This window comes from Raphanus sativus, chromosome 6 (assembly GCF_000801105.2).
Source record: "Raphanus sativus cultivar WK10039 chromosome 6, ASM80110v3, whole genome shotgun sequence".
NCBI lineage: Eukaryota > Viridiplantae > Streptophyta > Magnoliopsida > Brassicales > Brassicaceae > Raphanus > Raphanus sativus.
Window position 1 is genome coordinate 49,657,358 of NC_079516.1, and position 16,432 is coordinate 49,673,789.

A 16,432-nucleotide genomic window follows, 5' to 3' on the forward strand; every position below is an offset into this window, starting at 1 on the left:
ATCACCGTCGATTCTACTTTTCTATTTAAAACGTCGTCATCTTCATCTTCTTCTCAAAATTAGCTTGTCCCCTCTTTGTCGTCTTCCTCCTCCTCAAGACGCAAATCTATCTCTCTCTTGTCCTTAAGATTTTTGGTCTGGTTTCCATGATCTGATACATATCTGTCTGCTCGTAGAGAATCATCCTTCTTCTCTTTTTTTGGTTTTTGCTTCCCCTTATCAAAATCTCTGAGATCTCTGTTCAGGATTAGAAATTAGAGAAGTAGGGCTTCTCCGTTGGGTTAAAGGGTTACAGAAGAGCATAAAGATATAATGCCTTCGGTGCCCTCAAAGCTTCTCCTTTTGGCTCCTTCCTTGACTCCTTATCATTCTGGTTTGTCTTCCCATCGTCTTAAACCTCTTCAAAAGTCTGATTGGCGTGGTAATCTTAGTTAACATCTCCTCCTTCTCCTTCCTCCTCTTCTTCTCTCCTCCTCCTCTGATCCCTCTGAGATTCTCCTTAGCTCCATCATCGAAAAGACTCAAACTTTACTTGATCTTTTGGTGTGTTTGATTTTGCATCCCCCACGAAAGGTATGATGAACATTCTTTTTAGCTTTACGCATTTGGAATCAAGGCGCTATGTTTTTTTTTTATCTCAAAGGTGATAACTTTGAGCTTGTTTGTGGCAGTTACTACTACTACTACTTGGTTGAATATATAGTTGGATATGAGCTCTGTTTCTGTTAAAGGTGAAGACTTTGACATCTTGGCTTCGAGTCCCACGCAATGCTCCAATGGCTCCAAGCATTACTCGCATCCTGGATCTGAAGAATCTATGGAACCCGATGGCGATGAAACTGGTTATATAAACCAAACTGTTAATGAAGAATCATCAGATTCGAATAATGAGCTAGAATCAGCTGCCGCTGAGGATCTCGGCAAATCCACTTTAGCTTCTTCTTTACCTTCCAAGTCTTCAGATGATGAAGACAAGGATGAGAACGTTACTAATGTAAGTCACAAGGGTCCTTGGAATTGGGCTGAGTCCTCCATCTCTGTCGTATTATTCATTGTTTCTCACATGTTTATTTAAATCTCAACAGACACCAGTTGTTCTCATCCCCGCCATAAAAGGCAGCCGGGAGAAGCATGGCTTGTCACTGAGGAAGACGAGTGTTTCATGGGCGGATGACGTGTATGATCCTCCTCCCTCCATTGCCTCGCACACAAGAAACAAGAAGCAGCTGCAGCAGCAGCAGAAATCAAAGAGCAAAGACAGCCACAGGAAGAACGGAAAGAAAGGACAGAAGGGCAAAGACAGCTCTAATTCCTCTCGTAGTGGCAAGGACAAGAAGCAAGCTTCTTCTCGCAAACACAGCAGCCGCGACAAGTTTGATTGGGTTACTCAGATGCCTATCGTTGCTGCATCTTCTTGAATGGCAGCATTGGCTGCTAATAACCAAGGCACATCTTCACACATCAATGAGATGTGCTCCCACTCTTTGTTTAATAAATAATCAAATTCACTTTTGTGTGTGTTTTCTTTCTTATGTGTAATGAATGGTTGATCCTAAGTACTATTTTGGAGATTTTTGTGCTTTTTATTTTGAGATAAAGTTTCACTTTTGTGATGAACTCAATGGAGCTTTGTTATTTGATTGGATGTTGTTTTATTTGAAGCAAACTTGGTTTACTAAAACTGAGATGAAAACACAACATTACATGAAACTCTCTGCCTATGAGGTATACTCAGCGTTGATCTTGACATAGTCATAGCTAAGATCACACCCCCACGCCTTCCCTGTGGCTGCACCTTCACCTACGGATAAATCGATTGTAACAGTTCCGTGAACCTCCCCAGCTTTCTTGAGGTAGTTACTGGCTCCATCCCTGTGTACATATATATACACACAGAGGCGGACCCACTAAGGAATTAGGTGGGTCAGCTGACACAGGTTAAATCGTCATAAATAATTGTTTTGTATATATATTAGCAGTGAGTTTGTAGCGTAAATGGTGAAGTAGTAGGATTTGACACCCCTTAACCCGGGTTCAATTCTTCCTAACGACATATTTTTGCAATTTTCTAAAAAATCTATATTATGACACAGGTAAACATAATTGCTGGGTCCGCCACTGTATACACATGCATGATTTAACTTCATCTTGCCATTGAGACAAGACCAGTTGTAAGATAAGAAACCTGTCAAAAGGAAGAGGTTGACCACTCTCCATGAGTGAAAACTCGCCGAGTGATATCTTAAGCTTATCCATCTTGAAAGAAACTCCAGCGTAGCCAGCAGCTGCAGCTATGCGTCCCCAGTTCGGATCTCTCCCATAAACAGCTGCCTGTCACAACCAGCAATGACAGACGTTAGAAACAAGAAAGAGTGATCATTCATGTGTCTCTATTTCAGCTCTCATACTTTGACAAGTGAAGAGGAAGCCACCGAGCGTGCAATTTTCGCTGCTTCTGATTCAGTTTCTGTTCCTTTTACTGTTACCTGGTGATTTTGTGTTGTTGATACGTTTACGTCCTGTTTTCAATCAGAGAGTTGGAACAAGACTTTAAAACAAAAAAAAATTGTGTAACCTCAATGAGACATGTTGCGCCTTCGCCATCCCAAGCTATTGATTTGGCAAGACCTTGCATCACCGCATCAAGGCAAGCCTGAAGCTGTACAGCTTCCTTACAGTTCAAAGAAGATATAAAAGGTGATCCAGATAGCCCACTCGCCAAAGCAATCACTGTGTCGTTGGTACTCGTGTCCCCATCTACCTATAAGACCATGCTTTTCATTAACCAGAGCCTGGAGACTGAAAAGTAATCAATGTTTAGAATTGTTTTTTAACTTAACAGTGATCTGGTTAAAGCTTCGGTTTACAGCAACTTTAACCATCTTTCTCCAGATATCACTTTCAACTAGAGCGTCTGTTGTGATGACCTGAGAAAACATCAATGTGTATGTCTTAAGGATATGCGGTCAGAAGAAAGGAGAAGGTAGAGAACATACACCTAGCATAGTTGCCATATTTGGATGGATCATCCCTGAGCCTTTTGCCATACCCCCAACTCGAATTGTGGTTCCTCCCACCTGAGTTAGTCTTTTTATTAAGATGTACGAAACTGACTGCAAGAATGCAACAGTGTTTTATTGGACCTACCTGTGATTCAACTGCCACACTCTTGCTTACAAGATCCGTCGTGGTGATGGCTACAGCAGCAGAATCTGCCCTGTATATATATCAAAATTTGAATTTGGTTGAGAGAGGGATTATTTAAATTTGATTTTTTTAACATAAAGAGCTGAAAAGAGACAAGAAGATTACTGTTCAATAGAGTCTGACATCGAGTTGACTAGTGTTGGAAGTGCTTGGAGAAGCTCTTTCTGCAAAAAAAAAAGAAAAACATTATTGAGATGAGAAACACCAAGTGATGCAAAGTTGTGTTTATACCTTCTTAATCCTGTGACCAATAACCCCAGTTGACTCGATTAATACTTCCCCTGGATTCACTTGAAGTAGCTGCAAACAATGAAGAGCAAAGGGAGAAGGTTGAAAGATAATGTGAGGGTTTTGTATGAAGGAGATATCAAAAGACATCAAAGACGTACCGTGGCGAGAGAACCAACACAATCTAACATATCTTGGTAACCAGCATCACCCTGAAACAGAAATGATCTCTCAATATCCTTAACACATATATAACTATAATGAGCGATGCATAGCTAAAGACAACATAACTCGACCAGAGTCACAAGTCACTAGAATCACTACATCTGAGATATCTTACAGTAGCTGCATTGGCCTGACCGGCATTGATCAACACTGCACGCGCCTGAAAAGATTACAAAAACTTACTGATCAGAAAGGCTACAAAATGCTTTTGCTTAATAATCCAAATAAGGAGGTACATAGAGGATTTTACCGTATTCGAAGTCTCGAGAACCTTTTTGCAGTAAACAACAGGAGCAGCAGCAACCACATTCATAGTAAACACTCCTGCAGCAACAGCGTCGACATCACAGGTAACAAGAGCGAGATCAGGCTTCTTCCCTGAAGCTCGTAATCCAGCGTACATACCAGCAGCTTTAAACCCTTTCGCAGCTGTCACTCCACCACCTATCTAATCAAACAACAAGATTCAATCTTTTGAAAGCAAACTCATTAGTAGCCAAAAAAAAAAAAAAGACCTGTTTCCATGAGCCTTCTTGGGGTAGAGAGATTGGAGCCGACGGTATGTGACCAGACGCAGCTTCCATTGCGAACACTCTTAACTCTCTCCTCGGCGAAGACGCCACAAAGCTCTGATACGTAGAAAAGTTTAAAAAAAGTTTCAAACTTTTTTCTTCTTAATTGGGCTGGCGACTAATGATGAGCATAAAGTAAAAAAGGGCTTCTTCCTCGGAACAAATGAGATGGAGAGAAGAGAACCTTAGGCGCGAAGAAATGAGGAAGCTTGAGGGAGGAGGAGAAGTGAGTATGGTAACAACTAGAAGAATGCATCTTTCTTTGAGGACAAAATCGCCAAACTCGAGTTCGCCGAAGCTTTGCAGGTTTTTATAACCGATTAAATTCCTTTTAGTACTTTGGTCTGAAAAAAATCAAACTCGATCCTTAAACCCTAGAGACCAAAGACTGTTTTGTCTGATTGTACAGTGAAGAAGAGAGAATGGTTATGTTGTTGTTGGTTTGTGGTTTTGGTTCAAAGTTTTATTTGACATTTTCCGGTTTAGTCACACAGAACACATAAGAAGGTCCGAAATGAATTTGCATCTGCCTCGAATAAAGAAGCTTCTTTTCGTTTGGTTACCAAAGAAAAAGAAAAAGAATGCAAAATTGGTGTGTCTTAATTCTTATTCTATAAATAATAAGAGTTTTTTTATATAGGAAATACAATAGTTTTGTTTCATTTACACCACCCAATGGTTTTGTTAGTAGTGAAACCGGATGCAGTGGAAGAAGAGTGAGGCTGAGGCTGATGATCTTGCTGGAGAGGCCGTCTTGGTTCTCTAGGTCTTGCAGGATCAACAAAAATCACCCAGCCGTCCAAGAACTTTGCATTCATTCCTTCCTTAGCCTTCTCTGCATCTTGTATTGTTGCGTATGTCACAAAACCGAAACCCTTTGATCTTCCGCTCTCCCTGTCTGTGATCACTCTAGCTACAACAACAACCAAATTGTCAAAAAAAAAAATCTGTGACTGAGTGATCCGGTGCTGTATTATGTTGGATTTGGAATCAAAGAGAGGATGGAGGGAGAGAGTAGGCGTTACCATCAACGAGCTCGCCAAAAGGAGCAAATGCATCTTGAAGCTTTTCATTTGTTGTGAGTCTGGAAAGACCTACTCAGGCACAAAGAGATACAAAACGAGTTTTCATATAATGGAATAAAAGTATTTAAGGGCAAGACACAACTCAGTTCTATAGCAGAAACATTTCTTTTTTTTTCAGACAGTTCTTAAAAGCTGAGTTTTTTTTATTATTTGAATGAGAGAACTCGGAGAAAGAAAAATACCGCTAACAAAGAGCTTGGGAGATGAAAGAGTTGAACAGTTGCGAAACAAGGAGGATGATGACGATGACGATGACGATGACGACGAGAGGCTGTTGTTGGATCCGGCAATGATGCGGCGGAAAGTGGAAACGAACGCCATTTGTTGTAGCAACTGAGAGAGAGAAGGAATCAGCCTGAGAAGACACACCAGTTTGAGCCAGAGTAGGCTTATCTCAGGGTTTTAAGTTATTAATCAAAATGAAAGCCCATATCAGAACAAAGGAAGCCCAATCCTTATCATCCAAACCCCGCCGTTTCCTCTGTGAGGTTGACACAACATGTGCTACTCGTTGTGCCGCTGGTCTTGGAAGGAAGATGAAGCCCACTAATTTAGGCCCACTATATGCTATTATCACTATTCTAGTGGATTAGTTCTGTGTAACTTTTTTTTTATAAAGTTTATCTATTGATCCAGTCGATAATCCAAATTTAAAATACATTCTGACTAATATCAGAAAGTGAACCGAAGGTCCACCATGTAAATCATAAAGATTAAAATTTAAACCCAATTGATCAAGTAATGATACTTTAGTTTCGAGAAAAAATCGAACTCATATCAGATGTGGATATACACTAAACCCCAAAAATTTGCTATCAAACTAACACCACTTGGTTAGTTAATTGCAATTTCTTTTTATAGTCTTGTATATTCACTTGTATCTAAGTATATGTTGAACTCATTCGGTGAAATAATAGTTTTTGACATATCATTTACGGATAATTTACACTTGACATTTATTCAGTTTTCACATGATAATTTCTGATTACAGTATTATTAGTTCAATAAACAATATGCGGCATATATAAGATGAATGTAAACATTATGGAGGATACATTTTGAATGTGTTGTTGTTTGGTTAGTGAAGAGAATCAATGAGTTTGGTACTGAAATCCCAGAGCTTATCGGCGAGAGAAATGTCGGTGGCGAAGTTGCTTGTAGTGGTGACATTACAGTCGGCGAAGTACTTTCCGGTGACGCCTTTTAAATCAGGATGAAGTGCTACGTAGCATGTCGTTGCTGCTCCCTGACCATTGCCGCCAAAATATAACAGCTTTTTTAGTTTAATAATAAATATAATAATAGATAAAAATGAATTGGAGTTCGACAGTAAATTTTAATTCACCTGAGGTATATTTTTCCACAAGAAGAAACTCATAGCTTTGAAAACAGCTGAATAACGAAAAATGTCGATTTTGATAAGAAAGCCTAGAGAGAAAAAAAAAGAATAGATAACCGGTACGTACACATTCCTAAACCGGAGTGACGAAAGAGATTAGTGGTGACAAGTCCAGGGTGTACCGAGTTTATTGTGATGTTCACATCTTCTTCCTACACCTCCATATGATATATTGTTATATTGATGTTAAAACATATTTATGTTTAACAGTTAAATTTGTTTACCTGTAGCTTACGAGAGAGTGCATTGGAGTGCAATAAGTTTGCCAGTTTTGACTGTCCATAAGCTTTTTTGTCCGAGTATCTAAAGGAAGGATGATAGAGTAGAATATGAGTTTCTTACAAGTTTTTTTAAAGGTGGGGTTTTGACATTGAGAGTTTTAATTAACCATCCCATTTCGAAGTATTAAAACTTACCGATCAGGATCGTTGATGTAATCAAACATAATGCCTTCGGTGTAAGTATAAGTATGAGCTATAGATGACAGATTCACAATTCTTCCCTCTACTCCACTTTCTTTGGAGCTACTCTTCATTTTGTCCAGAAGCAGATTAGTCAATAGAAAATGACCTGGATTCCATTTTAATGTACATAATAGATGAATGTTAAAATGGTTACCCATCGCCTATACATACTCTAGCATGTTTCTTAAGAACATCATGTGCTGACATGATGTTTGATAATTAAAATCTACTTTTTCTAGATGTCTTTATCTAGATAATGTGTGACCAAGATAGTGGCACAAATGATGACGTTTTCCTTATATTACCTTTTCAGAATTTCATGTATATTTCAATATAGCTTTTTGGTGATATAATCATATAACTTACCAGTTTATTTAACTAATATTATAAACGTATCTAGACATGATTTATCATTTGTCGCACATATATATTGTGTTTTTGAATATGTATTTTAATATAGTTTTTTATAAGGAAATACAGAAAATCAAATCTAACCAATGTGGTTTGTTGCGAATTGCGATTCAATCCCATCTTCAGTGAGCTGGAAAGGACAAAACATAACACCTGCATTGTTTCTAACATTTCATAGACAAAACAAAGTTAAACATGAAAAACCTCAAAAATCTTATTCACTGCATAAGACAAAATAATTATACATACATGAGTATGTTGAGAGAGAGATTAAGGGCAAGAAACTCATGGACAAAGGATCTGATGGATTTGATAGAAGATAGATCAAGCTGAAGGTAATTGATACGTGCATTAGGGTTCGTCTGAAGAATCATCTCTTTAGACTCATTAGCAGCTTTTGCGTTTCTTGCTGCGATAATGACATGAGCTCCTCTCATTCCCAACACTCTTGCTGCTTCCAATCCAATCCCACTTGTTCCACCTAATTTTTGTTGTTTCATTTTCATAATTTTGTACCAGAAAGGAAATTGCAGCCATAAAGAAGAATGGTACAAAAGAAAAAACGAGTCTTCAAATAATATCGTATTTCCCGGGTTATATATGCATGCATGAATGTAACCGATAGAAAGGAATAAAATGTAAACGCTAACCAAATATATGTATAACAAAAAGTATCATCAAATCAAATTTATATATATATATATAGCTTTGTTGTTCTTTTTCAACTTGTTTTTTTTTCATAAAGCATGATAATCCATCTTGTATTTTTTTTCTGCTCATGCCATTAATATGAAAACCAAGTTAATCAGAGACAAGATACAAAATTCCGAATATTCACGATAAAAAGAAAATTTTGATTTTTGTTTTCTAGAAATCCTAACTTTAGCTTAACCTTTAAAGTTTGACTTTCTCTTCCACATTAAAGGTGTGGTTGGTGTTGAAAGAAGTAGAAGAAATTTCATTTTGTTGGAAGTTTTCAACTAAGAAAAAGTCTTTTGATAACCCAAAAAATAAAGAAACTTCATCTTTGAAGTGAGGAAAGGAGGAGTAGGGAACAGAGCCATTTTTCCCTCATCGTAATACACCAATCACACCCTAAAATATTTCATGTTACATTCACTGTGTTTATAGTATGAATAAACTTAATAGTGTTATATTTTCTCAAAAAACTTAATAGTGTTATTAACTTATTTGTTTAGGCAGAAAAGTCTTCCACGCCACCAAAAACGTAAGATAGTTTCCTGTACGGCCATAATGGATTTGTTTTCCCTTGGTATAATGGATTTCATTTGTTATGTTTTCACGATAAGTAAAAAATATCAGATGTAAAAAAGAAGAACCTGTGATGATGGCAGTGAGATGTTTGGCATCAATGGAGTGAGTGACATCTTCAGCTGTTGAAGCTGATCCAAACCCACTCTTTCCTGCTTTTCCTGTAACCATTCCATATATTTCCATGATATGCTCTCAAAGCTAATTAACCCTTATTGTAATATGTTGCAGACTATGAAGAAGAACAATGTAATGGAGAAGAAGAAAAAATGTAAGAGTTTTACAGATGGATGGTAAGGAACAAAGAAGAGCTTGCTTGTCTTTAAATAGTCTCACGAGTGAGCCGATAGAATAGTTGCTGCTGACAGGTGGTCCACAAAGTTTTTAGCGGACAACTAATCTAACTTGATGATATTTTGTTGAGTAACTAGGAAAGGGACAGGCATTTTACTAATAAAGTAAAGACTAATCCAAAGGAATCTCAAAATTACTTTACTCCACAGCATTCATCACATTACATTCCATTTTGCAAAATTAAGTTCTTATTTACTCTGATTATAAAATTGGTTGGAATGTAACTCTATAATTTTGGTGTAAAGTTTAGTTTGTATAATTTTTATTGTAGTTGTATATGTTGCAGCTGTAAAAATTAAATGAAAAAAATTTGGAATAATTTCTGTAGGCATGCATATTTGTCTACACTTTAAAAGTAAAGTGGATAGTAAATAGGTTCTTGTTTATAAAGTTATAATATAATTAATACACAGCTGTCTGTATTTTCCTATACTAGTTATTTTTGTGGATAACTTCATGGAATTGCCACTAATCTTGTACTTGGTTTCTTTGCCAACTCCATCATCGTCTCATCAAATGCCGTCTAAGTTAGTAGATGACAATTTATGATTAGATATTGAATAGCTGTCTTAAATCAACGATAAATTTAGCATATAGCGTATTTTATAAATTAAAATAGGCTAATGAATTATGAATAAATATATGTATATGTTTGTACCAAAGCCATATATATTATCATAGCAAATGTATGTATATGTATCATAAATTATGGGATGATAACGGAGTAGGGGCTGCGATTGATGAAAGGTTGACATGTGAATCATAAGAAATAATAAAAAGAGTAACACAAGCTACAAGGAAGAAAAAGATCGAACGCAAAAGGAAACCAACACTTTCAGGGTAGGCATTCAGCAGAAGGAATAAATGAAGAAAAGCCTTTCTTTAAGAAAAGGGCGAAAGCTTAGGTGTATGTCAGTTTCTTATATTAACTAGACAATAAGTTTCTAACGTCAAAAATATGAATTCGACACTAACTGTTTTGAGTAATTCATTTGATCTTGAATTCCGATAATGTTTAATGTTCCTTTTGCTTTGATGCTAATATGTGTCGCAGCAAGTTGATTAGATTAGATTGTTCTTTCGTTGTCATCTTTCTTTTTTTTTGTTTTGGTAAAAGAAAAGTTGAGGCGTGAAGTGATCCGGTTCAGGCTGCTAAATTGTCGAATTGAGGCGTGAATTGATCCGGTTATTACGATAGAGCCATGAGTCCATAACAATATACAGTATTTTCCTTTTTTTGTCAACTAAAATACGAAATTAAAAAAAATTATGCTCCGTCGCCGGGACTCGAACCCGGGTCTCTCGGGTGAGAGCCGAGTATCCTAACCAGCTAGACTACGACGGACCTTGCCTATTTTGCAATATAGGTATAAATGATACTATACCAACAATTGTCCATGACATGATGACAATATTCCACCTAACACTTCGTTGTCCGGTGGTGTATAGATGCTTTAGTTGCTTTGTAGCAGTGGCGGATCTAGAAATTACTTTGATCCGGGGCATTACATATAATTATCAATATATTAACTGGGGCATTTGTTTAAAAATTGAAAAAATACACTGAAATTTTGAAAACCATGGTGGGCAACTGCCCCACCCCTTTCCCATCTATCTCCGCCACTGCTTTGTAGCAGGGACGGGCCTGGGAGTGCTGATTGAAATATATAAACACTAACAATTTATAAACGGTACATGTTAGTGTCTAGTGTAACATGAAAATTGAAATATATACATATACACGTTATACCCAAAGTGAACGCAAATGTGAATTCATCGTTTTCCTTTAAACTAGAAAAACATGAAACGAGACGTAATTGTGAAATTATGAATTTAAGAAACCAGGTTGAATCACATACGTTAAGCAAACCATTTATTAGCCTTCCTTACGTTTCAAATGTCTAAAGAGACAATGTATGCATGTTTTCCACCCTATCATCTACTCCCTCTGTTTTTTAAAGATGTATGTTTTGGAGTTTTCACACATATTAAGAAAACACATTAATCATGCATTGTTTTTAGAAAATATCAAATTTCAATGCATTTTAACCAATAGTTTTTCAATAAATTCAATTAATTTTATTGAAAATTGCAATTTTTATATAGAAAACATAAAAAATACATCTTTTTGAAACAAATATTTTTTCCAGAACATCCATCTTTTAAAAACAGAGGGAGTATTTATTTATTTGAACTAGGAAATGAAATTACGCATGCATCGGTAGTAACCAGACAAGACAAATCAATGATTGATTGAAAAAGAAGACAATAGTGAGTTGGTTGACCAAAAAAAAAAAAAAAAGAAGACAATAGTGAGTTGTTGTCATTACAAATTTTCAAAAAAATATATAATCGAAGTTGGGTTTCAACATTAAAAGAAAAGGAGCTGAAGACTAACCCGAATCGATTAGCAAGCAGACTTCTATAAAGCTTGTACAAATATAATGAAGATAGAAAAGAAAACTATATTGCAAAAGGAAAATGTGAACAAAAAAGGAAAATGTGAACAAACAAAAAAAACTGTGAACAAAAAGCAGACCTGTAATGGACTAATGGCTTACAATGGTTGTGATTACCAAAACTACCATCTCTGCTCTATCTCTTTGTGACAGAGCACAACGACCACAAGTCTTTGCTTCTTACTTAATCGTATAACTTTCATTCACCATTGATCAAGAGAATAGTGTTATTACACCGTTCTATCGATTTCAAGATGTTTGATTAGTTTTACTTGATCAGTGCTTACCACTAGAGAAAACCTCCACCAGTCCAAGCAGTGTCCGGTTTCCCATTGTGACCGACAGATTTCTTATCCCCTGCTGCACCACTCTGATAATAACCATCATCATCGTCTTTAGCATCATTATCATCCCAACCAGCCCAACCATCATCATCATCATCCTTAGAACTCGACACCTTTGGTGCTGCTTCCTTCTTGGTACTATTGTTCTCTTCTCCCCAGTCATCCCAAGTGTTCGAGTTTCGGTAATTGTTCTGGTGACCACTTGATGATGATTGTGGCACTTTTGGTGCTGCTTCTTTTCTGGCACTGTTCTCTTCTCCCCAGTCATCCCATGAATTCGAGTTACGAGAATTGTTTTGGTAACTTGACGATGATTGTGACCCTCCAAGAGATGAGCTAGTTGCTCCTTTGTTCTGGTAGTAACCATTGCCGTCATTCTTATTCTGTTGATTCCATGTTGACGCTTCTTCTTTAGTGAACTCATCAACCTTTTGAGAAGCAATTGCCATTACTCCTTTCATGATCCCCCATGTCCTCTGTCCTATCTCCGTTGTCTTACTCGCAACAACATTAACAGTCTCACTCACCGTGTTATCTAAGCCACCTTCTTTGACCTGCGACAACCAAAGGCTCGTTTTATCTCAATTTGACCTCACTCTACAAGATCCTCGCATGTATTTGACACAGGAAAGGTATAGAGACTTAGAGAGCATCCAGCATTACGCCCTAGAAGATTACGCTTCGAAAATGTGGGTATACACGGCAATGAGAAAAGGAGAGTACAGATACGCTACCAAGAAGTGTCTTGACTTTTGATCAAAAGCAGCTTTCAAGGGATATTGAATCAAGCACATGATAGAACAGAGTGATAAAGTACCTTGGAAGTGAACTCCATGGTTTCCTGTCTGAACAACATTAAGCTCTAATCCTAGTTTCAACAATCTAACTAGAAGGTAATACAGCTACCAAGAAGAAGTGTGTCTCGACTTTAATTCAAATGCGGCTTTCAAGGGTAATTGGACACAACCTAAGCCAATCAAGCACATGACAGAAACATAATGACAAAAGAAGTACCTTTGAAGTGAACTCCATGGTTCCTGTCTGAACAACATTCGCAGCAGATGCAGCAACAAGAGACAATCTCCCAAATCCCTACGGAGTAAAACAAACACAATCAAACAAAACAGAGAGATGTCTAACTCACTCAAAAAAAGCATCAAACTATACCTCAGACACAACAGAGAAAACATCACCACTCTGTTGATTACTTCTAGGAGCAGGACCAGGACTCGATCCAAACCCCACATACTTCCCTCCTTGCGAAGGAGGAAGCCCCTCAGGCTTAGACTCATTCTCCGCCATCCTCTTCGCGAAAAAACTCTCCTTATTCGCAGCTGACGCCTCAAGCTGCGACCTCGAGTATATATCCTCCGACGACTTCGACTTCGCCGGAGCCCCACCACCACCGCCACCACCTCCATAACCCCTGAAATCACTCGCGGATTGGTTCCTCCTCGGAGACCTAAACGCATCATCGTTATCCCAATCATCCCATCCCCCATTGCTCCCCTAAGAGGACGAACCCAAAGCTTTACTTACTATGAGGCACATAGTATAACTTTTACATAGATTAGGGGTATGTATGTAAATAATAATTAAAAAAAATGAGAGAGTGGGGCACGTGCCACGCACCTGCAATGGAGGCTTCTTATTCACCACCACCTCCTTAACAACCGGCGGATCTCTCCACTGCCTCCCCTCCGCTAACGCCTGGATCCGATCGCGATACACCGACGCGGCGTTGGAGTTGTACTTGGAGACGATCTCCGTCTCCTTGGAGATCCCGTAGAGAGCGAGGAAGCTGTTGAGCCTCTCGTTGCCGCCGGACTCCATCTTCTTGACCTGGATCTCGGACCACGAGTCCATGGTGACGGATCTGACGAAGGAGATGTGGACGCCTAGGCCTCGGTGCTTCCCCGAGCATTCCAGGCACATGAAGATGCCGTAGGAGATTGACGCCCATTGGGGATTCTTCTGGGAGCAGTCGACGCAGACTTTGTTCTCTGGTTGTGATTGGAGCGTCCGGAGTCGCCTCGCTGCTGCTGCTGCCGCCATGGTGAAATTGTCGTCCTCTCTCCGATTTGATGCTTGACCCGACCCGGATAGATCTGATCCAGGGGGGAGCAGAGTCTGATTGCGTTTTTTCTCTTTTACATTCTCTCTCGTTTGGTGCTTGGTAGTGGTAACCCGCGTTTTCTTTGTACGTGTTTACAGGCACGTGCGACTTTTATTTTTACATGTTTTTGCCACGTGTGCTAGGTTCACTCACTGAAACATTTACATCTATGACATCAATATTCTTTTAGTTCGATTTTTTTTTTTACTTTCAGTTCTTTTAGATATAGAAGTATAGAAAACATTTAAAATTTTGGTTTTAATTAGGTTTGATTATTTTGATTTTGGGTTTTGCTCTCGGAAAAGTGTCAAGAACAAGTTTCAAGCCGGATTTGATTTGATTTCAAGGGACGTCTAGTATGCGTAACTTTCCCTTACTTTCAGATGTAGTACTGTCCAAACCGTGTTAGTTCAAGGGTTCATAGTTCTACTCCATAATCCATAAAGGTGTGTGTTCTGAATACAATTATGTTCGAGGTGAAGCAGCTGTGGGCCATAAGACGTAAAACAAAGACGGGCCAATATAAGTGAAGCCCAAAATAAGAGCTTTTTATAATGCCAGAGTATAATAACAATTCCGAAGTTTGCAATTAGCAATTGAGCCTCACATTTTCATATCAAATCGACTTCGTTTCGAACGTAGATTATGCCACTGATGCTTATATTTAGACTGAAAAAGAAAAATCTTAGCTGAACTTGCTTTGCTGAAGGGTATAAAATCAATAAAACGAGTATTGAGTTCTCGCCAAGAATCGAATCGGAGATGTGATAGCCGGCTAATAAACAACACTAGTAGATGAAGACGAGCTGTTGTTTAGTTTCTTCTTAATTAACATTAAAAATAGCCAATCAACTTGTAAAAACACCAGAGATAAGGATTAATGCGTTTTCACTAAATTCAAATCAACGGAAAATTCGAAACGAAACCCTAACAACAGCTTAAAGGTCTTAAACAAACAGACGCGATTTACAAATCTCGATTTCAATCCCCCCACCCATTCAGCCGCCGAACCCGTACAGAGTCCTCCCCTGCCTCTTCAACGCGTACACAACATCCATCGCCGTCACAGTCTTCCTGCGAGCGTGCTCCGTGTAAGTAACGGCGTCGCGAATCACATTCTCGAGGAAGATCTTGAGAACACCGCGAGTCTCCTCGTAGATCAAGCCGCTGATACGCTTCACACCGCCTCTCCTCGCCAAACGACGAATCGCCGGCTTCGTGATGCCCTGGATGTTGTCGCGGAGGACCTTCCTGTGCCTCTTGGCTCCTCCCTTCCCCAATCCCTTTCCTCCCTTTCCTCTCCCTGACATTTTTGTAACATCCCGAGTTGTGATATGTGAAAAGGCTTAAGAGAATTGATTTGGCTACCTATATCACCAAAGTTGACTTACCTTTTCCGGAGCACATCCTGAAAGAACTCCAGAGTTAAGCGTGCTTGAGCTAGAGTAGTGGAAGGATGGGTGACCTATCGGGAAGTGATTCGCGATAGCGTGCGAGTGAGGCCAAAGCACGGGGAAAGGTCGGGTGGTGATTGCAGGGTCAGTAAACAATGATTTCGAGCCTTGGAAAATTAACGATCGACCGTCGGATGGGATGGGGCCCACGGGCCGAGAGAGCGGGCGTGGGTGGCCCATTAGCCGTGGGCGGTCGGGGCGTTACAAGTGGTATCAGAGCTGGTTAGCCGTCTCAGTTCTGACCTGAGAGGCGTCTTGAGACCTGTCGTGGGGCGCAACGAGGACGTTGCGTTCTTTGAGAGGGGGTGAATTGTAACATCCCGAGTTGTGATATGTGAAAAGGCTTAAGAGAATTGATTTGGCTACCTATATCACCAAAGTTGACTTACCTTTTCCGGAGCACATCCTGAAAGAACTCCAGAGTTAAGCGTGCTTGAGCTAGAGTAGTGGAAGGATGGGTGACCTATCGGGAAGTGATTCGCGATAGCGTGCGAGTGAGGCCAAAGCACGGGGAAAGGTCGGGTGGTGATTGCAGGGTCAGTAAACAATGATTTCGAGCCTTGGAAAATTAACGATCGACCGTCGGATGGGATGGGGCCCACGGGCCGAGAGAGCGGGCGTGGGTGGCCCATTAGCCGTGGGCGGTCGGGGCGTTACAATTTTTTTCTTTTCTCGGAAAAAGAAAGCTTGTTTCTCACACGTGTGAAGGATGTGTAGAACTGAGAGGATGATGAGATGGTTTTATATAGGAGAGAGAGCACACATCTACAGTATGTGTTTTCTTTCTCGGGGAAGATACAATCCGTTGGATTGGAGTTTAATCCTACGGTTGTAAATACCGA

General features: G+C 39.2%; 6 protein-coding genes and 1 non-coding gene across 8 annotated transcripts; 1 reads left to right on the forward strand and 6 right to left on the reverse strand.

The window, feature by feature from the left end:
* Positions 1-51: 51 nt before the first annotated feature.
* On the forward strand, positions 52-1,640 carry LOC108813344 (uncharacterized). Its single transcript, XM_018585873.2, has 3 exons — positions 52-573; positions 672-994; positions 1,086-1,640. The coding sequence occupies exons 2-3, from the start codon at positions 710-712 to the stop codon at positions 1,416-1,418; spliced, it is 618 nt and encodes a 205-aa protein (XP_018441375.1). The 5' UTR covers positions 52-573; positions 672-709; the 3' UTR covers positions 1,419-1,640.
* On the reverse strand, positions 1,572-4,661 carry LOC108813343 (arginine biosynthesis bifunctional protein ArgJ, chloroplastic). 2 transcript variants are annotated; one of them, XM_056989056.1, is made up of 14 exons: positions 4,417-4,433; positions 4,176-4,289; positions 3,911-4,104; positions 3,776-3,820; positions 3,597-3,647; positions 3,439-3,507; positions 3,313-3,371; positions 3,148-3,217; positions 2,997-3,077; positions 2,841-2,927; positions 2,576-2,761; positions 2,409-2,486; positions 2,186-2,331; positions 1,572-1,872 (listed from the first exon to the last, which is right to left on the reverse strand). In XM_056989056.1, the coding sequence occupies exons 2-14, from the start codon at positions 4,183-4,185 to the stop codon at positions 1,719-1,721; spliced, it is 1,230 nt and encodes a 409-aa protein (XP_056845036.1). In that variant the 5' UTR covers positions 4,186-4,289; positions 4,417-4,433; the 3' UTR covers positions 1,572-1,718. The 2 variants fall into 2 exon arrangements, with proteins under 2 accessions (XP_056845036.1, XP_018441372.1); XM_018585870.2 differs by having other exon boundaries at positions 1,573-1,872; positions 3,911-4,108; positions 4,417-4,661.
* A 166-nt stretch (positions 4,662-4,827) lies between these two features.
* LOC108810445 (organelle RRM domain-containing protein 2, mitochondrial) lies at positions 4,828-5,703 on the reverse strand. The gene is made up of 3 exons (XM_018582555.2): positions 5,500-5,703; positions 5,258-5,326; positions 4,828-5,145 (listed from the first exon to the last, which is right to left on the reverse strand). The coding sequence occupies exons 1-3, from the start codon at positions 5,636-5,638 to the stop codon at positions 4,892-4,894; spliced, it is 462 nt and encodes a 153-aa protein (XP_018438057.1). The 5' UTR covers positions 5,639-5,703; the 3' UTR covers positions 4,828-4,891.
* Positions 5,704-6,257: 554 nt separating this feature from the next.
* Positions 6,258-9,141, reverse strand: LOC108809929 (short-chain dehydrogenase TIC 32 B, chloroplastic). The gene is made up of 8 exons (XM_018582063.2): positions 8,932-9,141; positions 7,841-8,072; positions 7,676-7,755; positions 7,133-7,286; positions 6,941-7,019; positions 6,784-6,868; positions 6,663-6,709; positions 6,258-6,563 (listed from the first exon to the last, which is right to left on the reverse strand). The coding sequence occupies exons 1-8, from the start codon at positions 9,047-9,049 to the stop codon at positions 6,396-6,398; spliced, it is 963 nt and encodes a 320-aa protein (XP_018437565.1). The 5' UTR covers positions 9,050-9,141; the 3' UTR covers positions 6,258-6,395.
* A 1,348-nt stretch (positions 9,142-10,489) lies between these two features.
* Positions 10,490-10,562, reverse strand: TRNAE-CUC (transfer RNA glutamic acid (anticodon CUC)). Its single transcript has one exon. It is a non-coding gene; the product is annotated as a tRNA-Glu (tRNA).
* Positions 10,563-11,848: 1,286 nt separating this feature from the next.
* Positions 11,849-14,228, reverse strand: LOC108813277 (ADP-ribosylation factor GTPase-activating protein AGD7). Its single transcript, XM_018585793.2, has 4 exons — positions 13,653-14,228; positions 13,188-13,529; positions 13,035-13,112; positions 11,849-12,574 (listed from the first exon to the last, which is right to left on the reverse strand). Exons 1-4 carry the CDS (start codon positions 14,073-14,075, stop codon positions 11,966-11,968), a joined length of 1,452 nt encoding a protein of 483 aa, XP_018441295.2. The 5' UTR covers positions 14,076-14,228; the 3' UTR covers positions 11,849-11,965.
* A 779-nt stretch (positions 14,229-15,007) lies between these two features.
* On the reverse strand, positions 15,008-16,226 carry LOC108811506 (histone H4). The gene has a single exon (XM_018583562.2). It carries the CDS (start codon positions 15,444-15,446, stop codon positions 15,135-15,137), a length of 312 nt encoding a protein of 103 aa, XP_018439064.1. The 5' UTR covers positions 15,447-16,226; the 3' UTR covers positions 15,008-15,134.
* Between the last annotated feature and the right edge of the window lie 206 nt (positions 16,227-16,432).